Source organism: Tachypleus tridentatus, chromosome 8 (genome assembly GCF_004210375.1).
Source record: "Tachypleus tridentatus isolate NWPU-2018 chromosome 8, ASM421037v1, whole genome shotgun sequence".
NCBI lineage: Eukaryota > Metazoa > Arthropoda > Merostomata > Xiphosura > Limulidae > Tachypleus > Tachypleus tridentatus.
This window is the reverse complement of record NC_134832.1, coordinates 38201183-38221498: the sequence shown is the minus strand read 5'-3', so window position 1 is coordinate 38221498 and position 20316 is coordinate 38201183. Positions and strand designations below refer to the sequence as shown.

General features: G+C 31.1%; 1 protein-coding gene across 16 annotated transcripts in view; it reads left to right on the top strand.

Moving 5' to 3' along the window:
• Ziz (dedicator of cytokinesis protein Ziz) overlaps nt 1-20316 on the top strand; it is a 264599-nt gene that overhangs the window by 121058 nt on the left and 123225 nt on the right. For all 16 annotated transcript variants that reach the window (XM_076448312.1, XM_076448311.1, XM_076448323.1 and 13 more), the window contains 7 exons: nt 3430-3644; nt 8827-8949; nt 9137-9216; nt 9824-10011; nt 13322-13387; nt 19512-19604; nt 20063-20220. In XM_076448312.1, the coding sequence (XP_076304427.1) occupies nt 3430-3644; nt 8827-8949; nt 9137-9216; nt 9824-10011; nt 13322-13387; nt 19512-19604; nt 20063-20220 (923 nt within the window). The remainder of the gene's footprint in view (nt 1-3429; nt 3645-8826; nt 8950-9136; nt 9217-9823; nt 10012-13321; nt 13388-19511; nt 19605-20062; nt 20221-20316) is intronic.

The window sequence follows — 20316 nt, the reverse complement described above, 5'->3', positions numbered from 1 at the left end:
TGCTGTGTGACAACTTGCAGCAGGTATTGCTTTTGCTTTTCATTTTTAATAAAATATTGAATGAATTTAACTCCTTTCTCAGCTGACTCATTTACTACCTTGAGGTTTTTTAACAAGCTGTTTGGCATGATGAAATTCTTCATATTGTTTCCAATATTTTGGGTGTCAGTGCTAGGAAATTGAGATATATCTAGAATATCAAAGAACTTTAAAGTATTGACCAACAAGAAATCTTCCAAATTTAGTTTTTCAGCATCTCTTGAGCCCAGTTTCACTTGATGGCATCATTTGTCATTTACTTGTTTTCCTAGAACTTCCACCATTCTCTTCTTTATTCCATTGTCATTGTTAGCATCAAAGAAGGTTAGGGCAATTAATTTTTCATTTGCATACCATAAAAACCAACAGGAAGCACTGGGATAGTAAATCAGCCATTTGAAGAGTTGAATTTATTCCTGACATTATGAGACCCTGTTTTTGATTGATGAACAATTTATTGTAAAGTCTTGTACATCATTGAGTTATCACTGCAAACAAATGTGTTGTGTCTCAGTCACTGATATTGGTGCAATCCAGAGCCAATGCAATTTCTAATGAAATTATGTTGCAGGGTCTTAATGTTTAGACTGTACTATCATTTTGAATTTAAGGAGTTTATTACTTTACTCTTCAGAGGTCCCTCTAGATGAGGACATAAATTCAGTGGAGGCATAACAATGTAATTTTCTTTTTAGCATTTCTTCATAACGGCTCTTTCTTTTTTATAAGTATATCCTTACATGGGACTTTGTTCTTTTCTTTGTCAGTACACGATCTACTCTTGCCTTTTATTCCTTTCTTTCACCATGCTGATCAGTGAAGAATATACTGTCAACTTCTATCTTGATAAGCTTCATGGCATCAGCATGAACAATGTTAAAAAAATTGTCAAGTTTCTCTTAAAAATCACTTTTTTTTCTGAGTTTTAGGTTTTTATTTTGAGTGATTATTTTTTGTTCCATGAATTAAGTACTTTAACTTTTCAATGACATTGAGCTCTTTTTGTTGTTGGTATGTGAGCCATATCCTATAGCTGAATTACTTCCATGATGGTACACCTTGCACTATCCCCGATATTCATCTTCGGTGTAATATGTTTGTAAAAGAATAGAGACAAAACTTGGTGACATGTTGGCAGCTTCCTGTCTGTTTTTTTTTCTTTTACTGGTTTCACAAGCCACATCTTAATACACTTTTGTGTTTGACTTGTAAACAATGATGAAACAATATTTTGAGAATCCTATGCACAAAAAGGAATGAATTAAATGAGTGAGTAACTTCACAAAACAATATCAGAACAAAATCTAAAACTTTTGTGCATGTGCTTGTCTTCATATAGACACTGCTAGTCAAAAAAGAGAACACTGTGGAACTTTCCATATTATTCTGTTCCATTGCAGAAATCGAGAATATTCTACACAATGAAATATTACCACTTAATTTATATTTTATTTTTCAGTAATTTCAATATATTATTAATTAAACATCATGAATGAATTTAATGAATTATATATTTGAAGTTATTATTATAAATATATTTTCATTTTTTTAGATTACTAATTTATTAATTTTTTAATAACTTAGCAGGGGTAAATTTGCCAAAGTTTTATTAGCTTGAGGGGCCCTTAAGTGTTAGTCAATCTAATTCAAATTTGGCATAAATTGTTTTTTAATTATTTCAGACAAACTTAGGGGGTACCATGTTAAATTTGGTGAGTTTCAATTTTTACTCATAATTTGAAGATCACCATATTGGATATAAATTTTGCCACTTTTTTTTTCAATTTTAGGGAAGAAAAAATCTAAAATAGCATTGTGCCCAGTATAGAAAGTTGTGCTGTTTTACTTAGAATGGAACCTTTACAAAAAGCATTTTAAAAAAGGAAAAAAGAGGAATAATGTGATTTCATTTGGCAATTTTTTGCATCATGATCATTGCATTGAAAAATTAATTATGCAAGTCTGTTATTGGTGGTGATCACATGGGTGTTGGCAAAGTTGGAGGCAAAGATTTGTGGTTAATACTTGGATATTTCAGTACCAATATGCTATTGGTTATTAGGGTTTTTAGAGTAACAGTACACTTTACTAACTTCAAAAACATCATCTGACTCTTAAGCTCTTTATTTCTTTAAGGTATTCTGGTTAAAGAATATGGAACACAAGTAGAGATATATTCATGTTGATAACTAGAGTTTCAGAGATTCATTTGTTTGAAATGCAGAAGCAAAGATCTGAGACCTTCAGAACAAGAAATGAGGATGCAACCCAGTAATGTTCAGAAAACATAAACATGCCTTACCGAGCACAAACATAATAAAATTTAACTGAACAAAACTGAAGTTATAGTACTGAAAGGAGAAAAGCATAAACTAAAGCTTGACCAGAATTGAAGATTTAATAGAGAGGATGTTTCTAGAAATAGTTTGTTTCTACACTAACCTTATTACAATTAAAAAGATAATTTCACACTTTGTTGATAAGCATATATAATTGTTACAATTAGCAGCTTAGGCAAACTTGCATAGCTTCTGATTTAGTGATTAAGGATTTGTTTAGGAAGTTTATGAGAATGGACTGTTTCCATCAGAAGTACAAAAACCACAAATGTGAATAAACATTTCCTTCAATTTTAAATCTAATTGTTATAGAAGAGTAAATTGATATTACTTATAATTTACACAACTGTAAGGTATTTAAAATGAATTGAACTACTTCATCACATTCAGCTTGGGCTCTTAGTATTAAATTCTGGGTTTTCTAAAAACTCTTTCATTGGTATTTTTTCTCAGTTCTTGATTCACTTTGTGAACAAGCCACAAATAACAGTTTTTTTTTTCTGGAAAGTAACTTGCAGCTTAAGTTAGTAAGTAAAGATAACAACCTTATTTGCTAGTTTACTCAGCTGCTATTTAATTCCTTGAAAATGACTCGCCTAGTACTGTACAGAAAGTTGTGTGAGTATTTAAGTAACAAACTTGATGAAAAAACAATTTAATTTTACTGTGATTTTTAAAAAATACCTTATTAAAAGTAGAAAAACACATTAGAAGCAAATATCTGGTTTTATGTAAATGCATATGAAAGATAGATGTTACTATTTTATTTGTTAAAAATACATTATTTAATTTTGCTGTGATTTTTTAAAAATGCCTTATTAAAAGCAGAAAAACACATTGGAAGTAAATAACTGGTTTTATGTAAGTGCATATGAAAGATGGATGTTAGTTTTATTTGTTAAAAATACATTATTATTGTACAATGAGCTAAATCACAATTTAGATACATAGTTTTTGAAAGGTAGCTTAAATAATTTTTTTTTTTAATTTCAGTACTTGATTCACAGATGGCTGAAATTTATCACTTTTGTTTCCATATTTATTCTTACAGGCAATTTTTACAGTCCAGAAAGAGGATCCAGATCTCTACCTTGTTGTGAGGATTGAAAAAGTTCTTCAAGGAGGAATTACAAGTGCCTCATTACCTTACTTAAAGCAGGGAGGGGGAGTAGGAGATGGTCGGTTGGGCCTCAAGGTGCACAGACAAGTTCGAGCATGTTGTCAGAGACTAGGTCACTATCGAATGCCCTTTGCTTGGGCAGCTAGGTAGGTTGTGATGGTTCTTGAAATAACCTTGTGGAGTTAAGTTTGCTCTGTTTTAAATGATGAGTTTATTCAGAAGTGTAGACAACTTTTTTCATTTGTTACACAGATTGTGAATTTCCAGAATAATTTTTCCTCATTTTGTGTTTTTCAGTTTGTTTTACTTGCTCTGTAAAAATAAGTTATTTGGATTTTAAGTAACAACTGGTAGCATCTATATGACATATTTGTTTTTGTGACATGGTCAGCACAAAACTGACTTAGAATTGGTAAGAATGAAATACAAAATTTTATTCATGTGCTCACTGTCCAATAATGCTCATTTCATATGTTTTCTGATGAGCTAGTAATCACTGTTTCTATTTCTGTGTGTTATTTTTTGCTAAATGTAGATATTGATTTTAAGCTTACAAAATCTTTAAAATCATACTTTAAGTTTATTTCTTGTTTTTCATTGGTGTAAATTAAATTATACATTTACCTCCAGAAAATGTTTGAGTTTTTTTGCCTAAAGTAAATTATTTCAACTTTCAGTGCTTGAACTTGTTTATAGTGCATAGTCTTAGTCTTTCAGTATCCTTTGAAGAGGACTTGGTAAAATAACTGATATTTTTTGTTTTTACTGAAATGATGATGGCCAGGTGGTTGAGGTACTTGACTCGTAATCTGAGTCACACCAAACACACTCTGCCTTTCAGCCATGGGGGCATTATAATATGATGGTCAATCCTACTATACTGCCTTCCCTCTAGTTTCACACTGCTAAATTAGGGACGGCTAGCACAGATAGCCCTCATGTAGCTTTGTGGGAAATTCAAAAACAAACTGAAATGGTGACATTTCCTAAAACGTTCAAATGGAAAATAATTCAAGATATAGGCTTCTATTTTTGTAATCTAGGTTTCAATTAAACTTTATTGCTATATGGAAACCTCATTTTAGGATATTCTTAGGATCTTTGTTGACATGTATAAAATGTGAAAAAATATAAATAATATGCTCTTTATTAATTACATTCAAGCTTTTTATAAAAAAAACAAACCTTTATTTCCATAACACTTCTGCTTGCACTATGGCTTTACCCTGGTGAAAGTTACCGTTCTCTGCCCATCATTGGTATGTACCTTGTATTGCTCATATTAAGTTAAATCTTGAGATTCTCTCTACTTGTGTCAATTCACCTCCATTTCAGATTCATATATGAGCTCCCTGTTATTATTTACTATTCCCTTTTTTTCAGTGGCAGAGTGTTATGATGGTTATTTTATGTACCTGTTGTGGTTTTTTTTTGGTGTTGAATAGTTATATATATTTTAGATTATTTGTTTTGTTGGATGTGTTTGGTCTGGGTTTATTTTATATTTGTTTATTCCACAAAACTATAATTTTTTCTCAGATTTCTTTGTTTGTAAACTAACAAATCTTTATCTCTCACTTAGTGCTCCTACTCTGCTGCCTCTGGAGTTGCTGGGGTTACTTTTCTGCAGAGGATATCTAGTCCCTCATATGCAGAGAGGTGGAGACTTACATAAAGGTCTGATGTTCTTTTCCTGTCTGCTTGAAGGCTGAACTAGCTGGAGTTCAGGGGAGGATTGGTGAGAATTTGGACTCTTATTTTTCAGGTGCCTTCCTTTGCCTAGACAACTATTCATGAACCTAGGGCAGACATCCCACTTTATGCACTGTTTTTACAATTAGTACATCAAGTTTGCAAGGTTTGAAACATTGCTTCTATGGCTTATAACTCTTCTTCTGTATTGGAAGAAAGTCATTTTTGCACTTGTGCCAGACATTGCTGTGCATGCTTAAAGATTTACTGCTCAATTGAGAGAGGGTGCTGTCATGCCTTGTCATCTCCTTTTATTGGATCAACTTTCCAAATGCTTGGAGAATTTTTATTTGCTGTCTTAGAAGTTATATCCTCTTTTTCCCATTTGAAGTTCTAGTTCTGATGATACTCCCCATCTTAAACAAATTTACTTTTCTCTTACAACACTTTTGTAACACGTTTGCTACAATTTTCTACCTTTGTAAAGTTATTGGCTTCTACCCTCTTCTTTGTTGCTGGGATCTTGATGGAGCTCAGTTTTCTTCTTTAGCTCATAGATATCTCAGAGAAGTTATTTTTCTCAGGCATTTGACTTTTGTAGGTATTCCAGATTCCATGGAACCTAGGGTTATTGTGGCCTGTCTCTCCTCTCCTCTTTTGCCCCTGGTGTGTTGCACTTTCTGGTCTTCTACTAGACAGTATTCTGGATTTCTCATTAAGGTTTTCAGACCTGCTGTTCTGATTCCACATTCTGTCAGAACACAAGGGAGATTTTAACCTTATCAGTGCTTTAACTGCTCATGTGGAGTGCAGACTACAGAATCATTGACTACTCATGAGGTCCATACCTGTGGAGATTGAACTCTCGAGGTTGGTGTCATTATGGGAGACCTTTGCCATAGATCAGCGAGTCATTCAAGTTCTTATTATAGGATTAGTCCTTCAGTTCATGTTTCCTTCTCTTTTGTCTCTCATACCAGTTGTCTTTCCATTCTCAAAGGATCATCTTGTATCCAGTTGTCAAACACAAGTCATCCAAGATCTTCTGCAGAGAGATACTGTAGAGTGGATCACCTCTTCATTCCGTTATGAGTTTTATTTCCCTTCTTTTCGTAGTTCCAAAGAAAATTTCCAGTTGTTGACTTGTCATCAACCTTTCTCATTTCAATTGTTTCCTCCAGCGTCCTTGGCTTATAATGGAGTAATTTCTTTCCCTTTGGATGGCAAAGTTTGATATTGTTGGTGCCTACCTTCATATCCTGATTGCAGAGTCTCCATGTCCATATCTCTGTTTTGCATATTAAAGACAGTTTGTTTTGTTTTCTGTTTTAATTTCAAATTGTAACACGCAGACTCTCATATGGTCTGTATATATTTGGCTTGGTCATCTTTACTTGTTGGGCATTCACACTCATTATTATATGGATGACTAGCTTCTTCTTGCTTCTTCCCAACATTTGGCAAGCTTCAAACTTGAGCTCTTTTATCTGATGCTCTGAAAGCTGGTTTTCTTGTAAAAACAAAGAAGCCTATTAAAACTCCTACAGAGGACTTTATCTATTTAGGGGTGTTTTTCTATTTCCATTTCAGTCTAGCCCAACCTTTTACTCTGTGCCTTCAGGCCATGAAATGGGCCATTCTTCTAATACAGTTCTCTACTTCTCCACTGGAATGTGTGGTTGTATTCCTTGGAATCATTCATTCTTTTAGGTTGGACACCACACATGCATTTCCTTCAGTAGTCGTTATGGGACTAATAGGATATTTGCATATGTGTGCTGGATTGTCGAGTGTGGCTCTATTGACTTCCAGTCTGTGTGATCTTGGCAGGTTTTGGATAGGGACAACATAACAGTGGATGTCCCTTTCCTGCTCCATTTCCAGAGATACATATTTTCAGGGATGTTTCTCTTGAGGGATAGGAAAATTGTGTAATGGATATAAAACGTAAGGACCTCTAGAAAAAAAAAAGAGAAAACTTATCTCCACATTAATCTCTTAGAGCTTCTAGCAGTTCAACAAGCGATGTCCTGGAATCTTGCATTTTTACAAGGAAAAGTGGTAATGCTTCACTCAGATAATTCCAGAGGTCTCATACATTTCCAAGCAAAGAAGTAATCACTCCAAGTCTTTTTGTTTTCAAACAACAGATTTTTTTTTTTTTTTATCCACGATCATCAAATTATTCTCCTTGCTGGTCATGTTCCAGCTATAAGAAATATTGGATAATCAGTTATCTTGTCCCAATAGAAATTTTCTCATAGAATGGATACTTCATCCAGAAGTTTTTGTTGGATCTGCTATCTTCTTGGGATGCTTTTGACCTATGTTGGCATTCCTAGATCCTGTTATTCTGGGTTCTTGTACCTCACCCTCAAGATTTGGTCATAAATTCTCTCAACTAGGAGTGAATTGGCCTTCAGCTTTATGCATTTCCTCCAAATCATCTGTATCTAAAGTTTTTATATTGATTTGTGCATTGTCCTGTTGAGTTCTTTTGGTGGCACCTCATTGGCTAGCTCAGCACTGGTTTCTCTGCTCCTTCAGTGTCTCCAGGAACAACTACCTCTTTCACTTCCTCTCTGACCATCTCTCTAACATTGGCCTTGTTCAGATTGGACATTTTTCATAAGTTTATCACCATTTTCTGATTTCATGCCTCTATTTTATTAAGTATGTTGCACAATGTCAGAGATTGACCTCTTGGGTGACATCTTTATTAACATGGCTCATTTAGCATTCTTCTTTGGACATTTATCAGTGGAAATGGATTACTTATTGTCAGGCATTGTTTTAATCCTTCTCATATCACTGTGATGCATGTTTTTCAATTTCTAACATGGTTATTTGACAGAGGTTTGGTGCCCTCATCTTTTTCTCTGTATAAGGCAACTTTGATCAGCTACTTTTCAGTTTTCTAGGAGACTTAAGAGTTTTTGTATCCTGGGTTTTGCCCATCTGAACTCTTTTCAGGTTTTCCATTCTTTCCAGGTTCCTAGTTAGAATATCACAGTGGGGTTTTTTTTCTCATGTTTTTAGGGTTATAGCTCTGACTGGCTGACCTTTACCATCCAGAATTATATTCATGTAGCCTGTGCAAAAGAGCATACCCATTCTAGAAGTAGTGTGTACCACACTAGTATGCTGTAACTGTCTCATGTTCACATACTTCTTTTCTACAGCATCAAATGCTTTTTGTTTAAATGTATTTTGGAGGTTAACATTTTCATATCCCAAAAATGTGTTTCTGATAATTCATACCTTCCGTCAATCTCTTGCCCTTCATCCCCACAATGACCAGTGTTTTTGTCTGCTAACTTGAACAGTCTCAGAAGTGTCTCACTTGAACACAAAGTGATAATGAATAGTTTACATGTAGATCATGATAGGGGTGCATTAATGTAAGTAGAGAGAATCACAAAATTTAACTTGCTCGAACAGTGTAGTGTGGTATAAAGGATGGAGTGAGCAAGGTGAGATTCATACCAATGCTTGGATGTGCAGATAATAGTAACTTTGACCAGGATAAACCTATAATGTGAGAGGTGGTAAGTATTATTGGAAATACGTTTTTGGTGTACAAAACTTTCTGCTCGTCATATAGTTTTTCTGTACAAAATTTCAAATCACTTTCAGACCTCTGTTTAAGCCAGTATCACTAGAACTGGACACCTCTTCAATCATCAGTGCTGTTTACAGACAAGAAAGCTCCAAACTATCCAATGATGACTTGATAAAACTGTTGGCAGAATTTAAAAAGTAAGTTTTAACTCAATTTTCTATTAAAACTTAAGGTATAAAATGTGTTTTTTGTGACCTACTTACATTGGAAACCTGGTTGTTAAACCTCATTTATTGATATAGTTTTTTTATATATCACACACAAATGCAATAAGTAGTGATTGCATCATATATTATTTTTATGTTTTTATATTTCCTCTTTCAGGCCTGACAAAATGAAACACTTAGTTAATATACCAGGAGAAATCAAAATAACTATTAAGCAATTAAAAGAACCAATACCTAGTAAGTGGATATTCTTTTATTTTTCCTATTAAGTATTAGTTTTTGGAATGCATTACTATAACTAGTTTTGAAAAATTAACATTTTAAAACGTGCATTTTATGTAGGTATTTTGACATGTACAATATACATGAGTATTTAATTGCTAATAAAGTATCTTTATGATTCAGGCTCATTACATTTCTTTTAAATAATTTTGTTTAATTTATGTTGTTTTTATGTATACATAAATAATAAAGCTGTTTCAAATACATTGCAATGTCATAGTGTGTGTGACAGATGTTTAGTAACTTTTTTGTTTCTTAATTTTATTCATTTTAAAGGAATCTTAGTTGTAGTGAAGGTATAAAGAACATAACCAGAATGATCAGTATTTTTAATTTCCTCTTTGTTAAACTTTTTGTTCTAGAGAAACTAGAGTAATGTTTTTATACTCTAAAGAAATTTGTAAACACAAGGGTAAAACATTAAAACAGTGGTCATTATATTTATTACTTTGTTAAAAGCTAGCATGTATTTAGTTTTTGTAAGAGTACTAAATAATATTATTAGTATTTTAGTTTTCAGTTATTGAAATGAATACAAAAGAAACTTGTTTTGTTTTTGCAGACACTCTGTCTTCATCCCTGATTCCTGTGCATCCATTTCCTATCCCACCAGTACATAATCCAACAATCGAGGTAGACAAATTCCCCACAGATGTGCCCAGTGATAATCATCCTTTTACAATATATAAAAATCATTTGTATATATTTCCTCGAAGTCTAAAGTTTGACAGCCAGAAAATATTCACAAAGGTTTGTTTCTACATTGGATGATATACTGATAGTAGTGGCATAATTTTATATGTATTTCTTAAATTATAGTGTAATGTAATAATGTAATGTTTAACTGTATTAAAAGGTTACAACTGGCCATGTAGTCATGGCAATGTGTATGGAATTTAATTTCAATATATAATTAATTTAGTACTCACTTTCTGATATAAAAACACGCCAAAGTTTTTCTTGTAATTTTTGAGGTCTATTTATGATTCATAATATATTAACAATCACTACATAACTTAACAGAACCTTTCAAAATATAAGTTTAATTTTTGAGGGCAATTTATGATTCATAACAAATTAACAACCACTACATAACTTAGCTGTTTAGTACACAGTTACACATAATTGTTAACCTGAAAGTCAGTTTTTGTACATAGACTATAGTAGGCCTAATGATGTCATGCCCTAGGCCACTTGTCAAAGGATTATTACAATAAAAAATTGTCTAAAGCATTGAAACTAATATAAACATATAATATTTATCTCATTCTATTTCAGAATAATAAAATATATTTGAATCTTTCTTTTACTAAATTATGTACAGGTGTTAAAAATGGACCTCACAATATTTACCTTTACCTAAGAATGAAATACTTTACTAAACAAGTGAGAAACAGAAAATTATGTACCAAGACAATTACTTTTTGCTCTTTATAAATTTTGTGCAGAAAAACTATATAATCACTAGGGGAAAACTTATTAAGCTAACTTGCTACATTTCTGTGATATATAAATAATATAAAACTATTGATAATGTACAATAATATGTATTTGTATTTCAGCTTAGCCCATTTAACTTTGTCATGTTCTAAAACTTATTATATTTTGAGGCATCTCAATCTGGTATACCTATACAAGGAAGGAAAATAACTCTGGTATATAGATTGCAAGAACTAAAATACCCAGTTTTTTGATATATTTGTGATTTTATTAACTTCAGAAACTTGGAAATTTTAAAACAAAACATGCAAATAGTTAGATTTTAGAATTTTTTTTCGTGAATAACTTTAAAAATCCACTGTTTTCAAATTATTTGAGCTAAAATTAAGCATCATATAAATGCAAAATTACCATATTTATGAGTTAGTTTAACTTCCTGACAAGTTATACCTGTGTATATGGGATGTTTAATTATTTCTACTGTCTCAATTTTTAAAACAGATGGAAAGTTGAAAATTAAGGCTAGTAGTTTTAATTTTCTTTTAACTACTTCATCCAAAATTAATGCTAATAAATTTTACATCAAAAAAACATTTAAAATCTAAACATTACAGTTATAATTTTATTTTGAGGTAAGTTGAGGGAATAGTCTGCACATAATTCTTCAAAACTTGATATATTTACTTTGCCCCTATAATAGTTCCAGCTTGTATTTAGCTTTTAAAAATTAATTTTATTAACAAGTTTTTGCATAATAGTTCTGAAACATATCTTAACTGTACCTAGATTTACCTTTTATGTATCATTTAGAGCATTGAAACAGAAATGGTGTCAGTAATGGATTTTGTTTTTTACTTAAGTGTATGTGATAATGAAAACTTGTAAGTCAGTAGAGCAGCTTCTGTAGTAGAGTGAATTCTCTCTGTACTGTAATAGAAAAAATTATGATCAGATGTTTATGTATATACATAGTGCTTTGCAAAAGTGTTAGGACAAGAGAATATTTTGTTATTTTTTCCATGTTATGGGATTAGTTCTTCCATTTCATTACAGAATGTAAATTGCAACACTATAATAATGTTTCACCAATTCCTGTTGACAATTGAATGAACCAGGGTGAGAGTAATTTATTATTCTGTAGAATTCCCATGCACTTGTTCAGCTTGAATGAATATAATGATCAAATTTAGGGTCTGAAATAACTATGATGATACTCCATGCAGTGCCATAACTACATAAAAAGTAGCTAGCAAGGAGATAGCATATGGTATTGGTATATGCTAAAATAAATCAATTTAATAGCACTCCACAAATAAACCTTGACAAAAACATTGTTCAATTCTATATATTAAGTTTTATTGTCATGCCATAACCATAAAAGCATAGATAATTTGCATGAAAGTTTTACATGATGCTGGTTGGACTCTGAAAAATTGCTGCATTGTTGAAATGATCCCTAAACACTGTTTAGTGTATTCTAGAGTTTGAGATTGAGACAGGTAATTTTTAAAATAGGAAAGAATGAGGCAGAAAGTTTAAACTCATTGATACTGATGTTAAGTGTTTTGATTTATGCAGCCTTCGGGAAGACTGCTTCTGATCTCAAGCATGAGATAAATGACCATATTCCAAATGGCAAAATGTTCAGATCTACAGTATCAAGAAGGCTCAATGAGAAAATAATATTTGGTGATATAGCAGTTATAACACCTTTACTTTGATCTCCAAGTATTGTAAAGAGACTGAAATTTGCTTTAAGAAGTACGGAAATGGGACTGTTGTTGATTGGAAAAGGTTGTTGTGAACAGATGAGTCCATGTTTGAAATATTTTGTCCAACATGTAGATTGTACATTTGATGCAAGAAAGGTGAAAGATACCTCAATACATAGTACCTATCATGAAGTATGGGGGAGGCAGTGTGATGGTTTGGGGGTATTTTTCTGCTCAGGAAACAGGAGACATTTGCAAGATAGGTGGAATAATGGACCAGACCAAGTTCCATCAGATACTAATTCATCATGGTATATTGAGTGTTTTGTGTGCTATTGGTAAAGGATTCTACAACCAAGATGGTAATGACCCCAAACACTCATCCAACCTATGCAGAATTACTCAGCTAAGAAACAGGCTGCTAGATTCTTTCAGTTGATGTAATGATCCACACAAAGTCCCAGTCTCAACACAATTGAACAGATCTGTGATTTGATAAAACTTGACAAGTCAGAAGTTATTTCCAAAGAAGTTATTAAAGCAAAAGAGAGACACCCAGAATATTAAGTTTGTTGAACTTGAGCACTTCCACTGAGCTTATGTTGTACTAAATATGAAGCTGTTTCACCTGTGATTTAATTTCCATTGTTCTTAAAAAGTAGCCTGAAATCTAATTTTTGACTCTGTCCTAACACTTTTGCACAGTAGTGTGTATACGTTGTTTTTTAGTAGTTTCTTTTTATTTACAGTCAAGAAATACTTCTTGTGTATCAGAGTTAATATATAATGGTGAGAAAGGAACTATGTTAAATTGAATTATTTACTTGGTACTGTAATTGAAAACTAGCCTTGCCAAAGTTTTACTTGTATATCTATAATTTTTTTTAGTAGTTGCTCTGTATTTGCAGGCTAGAAATATTGCTTGTGTAGTGGAGCTAAGAGACAGTGATGAGGAAGGAGCCATTCCTTTGAAGGTAACTGGTTTCAATAACAAGCATTTTTTTAATTTAATGAAACATGATTCCATGTATAAAAGATTTTTCTATATTTCTTATGTGGATGCACAAAGTTTATAACATGTAAAAGCAATGATGTATATTCAAAGTAATTAACAGTTAAGGTTATTCTCGTATAAAGTTGTGTATCTGATGACTGTATGGATGATCTTAATGACTGCAAGGGTAAAACTGATTAAATATGTAATACCCACCTAACACTTATTGTACAAAAGGTACTACAAGCCATTTGGTCTGATTAGAAGTGAAAAAACCATTCAACTTATCTAGTAAGAGAGATCCAGTGAAGTTTAGGAAACCTGTATATTGTGGTCAAATATCAAAACTCAACAAGGTGATGGCACTGATACTCTAAATGTATGTAAACAAATGGAGAAACTCTTATACTAAACTGTAACACATAACAGCTTTCAGAGATGAAGCTCTGAATGATGACAGATCTATTTCCCAAATATCTTTCCCTAGCACTCTCTACACCCACTTCTTCATTACACATATGGCAGTATTGTTCACACTTCTCTTTCCTAATTTGTCTTCACAGTTTAATGAAATATAAAGTGTTTTGCACATGCACATACATAATCCTTTTAATTAATTTAAGTTGTGAAATGTAAGTACATCTGTTGAAGTTATTTTGATGTATAAGCATAATGATTTATAGTTATCTGATATTTAGTGTTAATTTTTGAGGTATTGTTATTTTTTTTGCCCCTTCCCATCTTGTCATTGGTTGTGTCAGTGTTTTTTCTGTTAATTAAACTAGGCTTCTTTGATCATAAAATGAAAAGTGAATAAGTATGTTTCAAAGTTTTGCAAAAATATACAATCAGCTCGGTAGCATTAATCTATAAAAAATATTTTTGGAGAAACTTATATTTGATTTTTAGTTAAATTTTATAATTTCTAAACTTATCATTAGCACATCAGGTTTACCAACAAAATATTAAACAATAGAGGGAGGCTTCTCACCCCAAGTATCTTTTACTGCACATGACACAAGTATTTAGTGTCTTGCATTCAAAATTTTGTTAAACTATTTTTTGTTGATTTATATCAATTACTTTAGCATAAAATTTTAGATAATAATTTATATTTTAATAACATATAAATTTTAATTTCTTAAGTTTATAAAGTAATTTTTTAACAAATCCTGAATTTTCTCAAGTGCGACACACATGACACATTTTCTCTAGGTACTTTTTCATCTCTATTTTATCCACCCAATCAAAAACTATTAAATTAGATGTAAATTACTCACTGTAGAATCATATATTTTTCAGCCAAACTGTAATTTTTTGTATCTTTCAATTTTCTTTGGTTACAGAGCAACAATAGAAAATCAGACCCCTCCTGCCACAACCACCTGTCACATTCTCTCTTTCAGGAGTTGTTAATAGTTCTCTCTTGTGTTTAATTATGCATTACCTATACTGTAATGTTTCTTCTGATTCACTGTTGTATTTGGAAGTAGAAGCATCTTCATTGGTTGATTCAGTATTGTCCCAAAGAATGTCATTTTGCATTTCATCTTCCACATCTTCAAAATCTGATGGCAGTTTTTGACTAATTATTGTCATTTGCCACAATAATAAACTTTCTTTTTTCATAAATTTTTCACACTAACCATTAATTACTAGCCTTGAAAGAAATAACACCATTTCCTACACATTCTTTTGTTTTTAACGTTAAGACTACTCTCCTTACAGGCAATTCTTTATTTCGTAAATCTCTGAAATATAATAAAATGGCAGCATTAATTTCAGGATGTCTTCGTTTTCTTGGGCCAGAAAATTACTGTGCTTTGTTTGCAAGAAAACAGCTTGGTTTTCATACCAGGTCAATAACATACATTTGCCTCACTCGTATGCTTTTTACTGGCTGCATGATTCCCAATCTGTTCAGTACACAAAATAACTTTTCTTTTAAATTTGCCATTGTATATAAAACACTTTTCCATAGGTAAGAAACACAGTAAAATATCTGAACAACAGGAAAGTCAGACAAAGATTGAGGACAGTAATATTCAAATGCACTGCTAGAGGCACTGACTTTGGCAAATTTGACATTTTGTACATGTTTTTTCTATTTATAAGCTAAGTTCTTTTTAAAATAGAGTCCAATCTGTTTGTTAATATAGGATTTTTTGGAAATCTTTGTCATTTGAAGAAAATTATATTTTCAACACTTTCAAAGAATGAAAAACAATGCCTCAAATTTAAGACACGCCCTAATTTTTAGTTCAGAAAAATGTGCAAAAGATGCATTTTAAATTCGAATTAATATGATATTTAATGTTTAATGTAATACTACTATTAATTTACAAAATAGGGTTAACTGTCATTGATAGTAAAGAGCCAAAAAAGAACACCGGTCAGTAATTTATTTCTTGTTTTTTGTTTATTCTTTATTATTATAAAAGTAACTAAAATATAAAAATAGATGTCTCCTTAGCTTAATTAAGGTTAGATTAAAAATTTAATCAATGATAATACTATAATAAAAATATTTTATGAGATATGTGTGCAAGCAGGTAAGAATAGCCCTTGGTTAATTAATTTGATAGTGTAATGTGAGCTGCGTGTTTCCCAAGTGATTTGCAACTTATAATGAATGGTGAGAATAGTAGTGAGACACAGTTCAAAGGACAATCAAGAGGATAATAAAACAGTAAAATTTAAATATAAAATAGATGAATACTGTTATGAGTTTAAAGCTACTTTGAATAAATGAATGATGTTTCACACTACATCTGACATCGTTCTAGTTTTTTTTGTTGTTTTTTTTGTGGTCAAATTGACTAACCTTGTATAGAGTTAGGATAGAGAAAATAACAGATAAAATATAACAGAATAAAACAGAAAGATTTACTGAAAACAAACATTTCAAATGTATTTAGGAAGTTTTAGAGATTATATAAATCAAATTTGAGACTTTTGAGATGTATTTCTAAATATATTGCTTAACATGAAAATTACTTTGCACATGGACTATTCAAAAAACAAATACCAACAAGTCGTATTTTTAATTAACTAAAAAAAAAAGATTTTTTGTATTTGAAAGACTTGTAATGTTTACTGAAAGTCTGTCAAGTTTCATGAAGATATACTTATTATATTAAAAGTTTATAATATCAAATCTACAAAGACTCTCAATGAGTATAAAAAAGGTCATGTGGTTGGTCAAATCCACCGAGCCTGTTTGAGAAAGTTAATCTGGCATCACTTTGTGCCATTTGTTACAACATTAGTCACAACTAAAGTTTTCCTATATGACAATAATCATAATATTCCCACAATTAAATACTCTGACAGAAATCCTCCCTTTTAACAAAGGAAGATGAATTATACTTATGTGAAAAATGGCACTTCTGAGTGGTGTGAAGGAAAGTTTTCTATTTAACTTACGATCAACCCAGCAAGCTAGGAAAAAAAGCTGTGGATGTTGGCACATCAAAGGAAAGAAAGTAAAAGTGTGAAAAACAGAATTCTGTGAAGTTGGTTACTTTAGGTGATGTTGATGCTGAAATTGTTTACAGCTAATTAATCCTTTTGCAATAGTTACCTCCTTTAAACACTTTTCTGTGCAAGTCACTCTCTTGCATGCAAAATTTATTAACACCTTTATTATCAATATATGTGAAAAAATTAATGTATGTCCTTTATTTCAAAAGGAACATAAAACTTCAAATCAAAAATATTGTTACATGATTAACAAACTCTGAAAATTCTCTACTTTCTTTTGCCTTGTACATTTCAGAGATGTCTCATTCGAAACAAGTAATTTTTTTTTTTCAACCCATGACAGTTGCTACAGCCACCTTAAGCAGATTTGTTTGAGCTTTATAGCCTACATGTAGAGGTTAAACACAAATGTATATAGTCATTAGAAAGAGCCCATTTTACATTATGGTTATTTTGAAATTGGCATACAGTTGTCATCACAGAGTGCATGTAACTGACCGCAGTATTGTTGGCTGCTTTGACTCCTACACACGTGCAGTTGTTTCTTATCTAAGTAGGTTATAGTTAAAGATATGATTAAATAGTATTTATGTCATAGTTTTATATTTTAGTTAATTATGTGTTATGTTTTAGGATGTATAACTAAAAGGTAAAAAATTTTAAAATATACAAAATATTATGCAATATTAATGCAGTGCATTAAACTTTTGCTGAAGCATTTCATCTGTTAGAAACACTGTAATGTGAATAGAGGGCACCATTGACTTGTGCTAAAATGAAGAATAAATTATAAAGAACAAGTAAGAAAAATAAAACATTAGAAATTAACTGTATGTAAAAAGGAGTAGACCTGAAATTATAAATATAACCAAAAACTTTCTCAAGATATTCTACAAAATAATGAAAAATATTTACTCTTTTCTGTCTTCCAATTTTAATCATTTCATTGCATTGTACATTGATGATAGTAGCTTGTTTGTGATATGATAGAGAAAATTAAAAATAAAATATAAATATATGCTGTGTTTAAACAATTTTTGATATTCATTTAGAAGATTTTAGAGATTATGTAAATGAAATATGATACCTACAAGATGAAGACAAGTATTTTTACACTTAAAATGAAAAACCATCTTCCACTTGACTTAGAACAGCTTGAGTGCAAATAATTATTAAAGATATATAATATTTTTATTAGAAAGATGCAATTAAAATAATTTAACTCTGTGTGTACAAAATACTTATAAACTTTAACAAAATTGTTTAAAGTTTTGTGAGGAATGCTCAGAGTTACTGTATCTTTTTTCATAAATACCCTTCTCCCACTTGAGGTGATGCAAAATGTGTAAGCACATTCAAAAAGGGCTAAAAGAGCAAATAAAGGTGATTTATGTCACCCTTTCTTTATTGATCCAAAAAGTTAACAGTTCTATTTGAATTGTTTCATCTCTTTATTAAATATGAACTTAGTTATTTGTTACTTTATGAAAAAATAGAAAATTTTTTTTTTTTTACTTTTACTACCAAGGAGAAACTTTCTTTTATGTTTGGCCAGTGATAGTGACTCATCACTTCACAGTGTGTTTTAAAGTTAGAACATTGACAAGAAAAGGAAGCTTGGTTATGCAAAACAACCTTAACTCTTGCTGAAGTAAAAATTTTACTTTTAAGCTCAGAAGTATGGTAAAATATTATTTCAAAATCTAATCTATAAACTTAAAAATTTATGAAAAATGTGTAGTGATTAAATGTGGAATAAATTTTAATGATATTTTGTATACCTCATTGTTCTAGTTTTTTCATTATTTTCATTTATTCCTCTTAACCTTAAGCATATTATAATTGTATTCACTATCTGTTATGTTAAATTCATAGTGAATACTATTTTGTGTGCAACAAGTCAAACTTCATTTTCATTTATTAGTTATAGTTACTCATAAAAATGAAGGTAGTTTTTAATTTTGGGAAATATTTTTTATATATGAGTTGATTTGTATAAACAACTGTATTTTGTAATTTGTTTTCTAAGAACTATGCATTATAATGTTCAAAGAATAGAAAGAGCAACCTTAATGTGTGTTTGTTATTCTAAAGCATGCCTGAGTGGTTAGCATGCTAGACTGTGAATCTGAGTGTTCATGGTGCACTTCACATTGCCAAAAAATAGCACTTTGCATTTGTGGCTGTATGGTTAAATCCCACATTCTGTAAGAGAAGCTAAAGAGCTGCCAGTGTGTGCCATTCCATAAGTCATACCAACTCAAGATTAGGAATGGTCAGCACAGGTAACCAGTTTCATGTGGAGCTTTGCTAGAAATTTACAAATGAAATAAACTGGTACTTTTTTCTAAATTTTAAGTTTTTATCTTTTGCTTTATGTTTTTATATTACTTAAAATGTATGAGGTACCACACAATATGGTTCTTCATCAATTAGTTGAATCTGTGTGTTGTGCTTTCTCATGAAGATATTGGTACATTGAGTTATAGAAATATATGTTAATATTAATGATATATTGTCTATTAACAAACCTTTTTAAAAGTGGAAAAGAAAATGAACCTAATATACAGATTTACTTCATAATTTTTATTTTCCCAAGTTCATTATCATAATTCTTCTAGTGTATATATGGTCGGCCAGGAGAGCCTGTGATAACCACCCAAGCTTATACTGCAGTTATTCACCATAATAATTGTCCTGATTTTTATGAAGAGGTGAGAAAACATTAACTTTTGTCTCTACTTAAAGTGATATTATGTTTTTACACAAGTTTTGAAGTAAATAAACATGTTAGTGTTCTTAAGTATCACTTAAAGGATTTAATGTGTTTTAATTCTTAAATTTTAAAACCTTGTTTTGAAGAGAAATGTAAATTCACTATTTTATTGTGTGATTGGTTCCAAACAAGAATATTTCAATACTGTATATTTTAAAATTTGTTTTAAAGTCACAGAATAGTTCAGTTGAACATTATCTACAAATGTATTGGCATTTCCCTGTGCAGTGTATGACTTGTACTTTAAAGATATAGAAAAATGATCTTTTTTACTTAATACATGTGGTGTATTGAATGTGTTCAGGGTAAGTAGCTACTTATTTATGAAATTTAATTTGATTTGGCAGCTGTCTGACATTTCTTGAATTTTTTACATAACTTATTTTAATCCAACAGGTAAAATTAGTTCTTCCTTCTCACGTGCATGAGAAGCATCACATCTTGTTCACATTCTATCATGTGAGTTGTGAGCCTCCAAAAAATTCTAAGCGTAGGGACAGCCCTGTTGAAAATGTGGTGGGTTATGTGTGGCTTCCTCTCTTGAGTAAAGGAAGGTATGTAAAAAATAGAAAACAAAACAGAGAGAGAGTGATGAATATGAAATTAAACTATTTAAATTTACTTCATGACATTTTACTGTAAATGTTGAT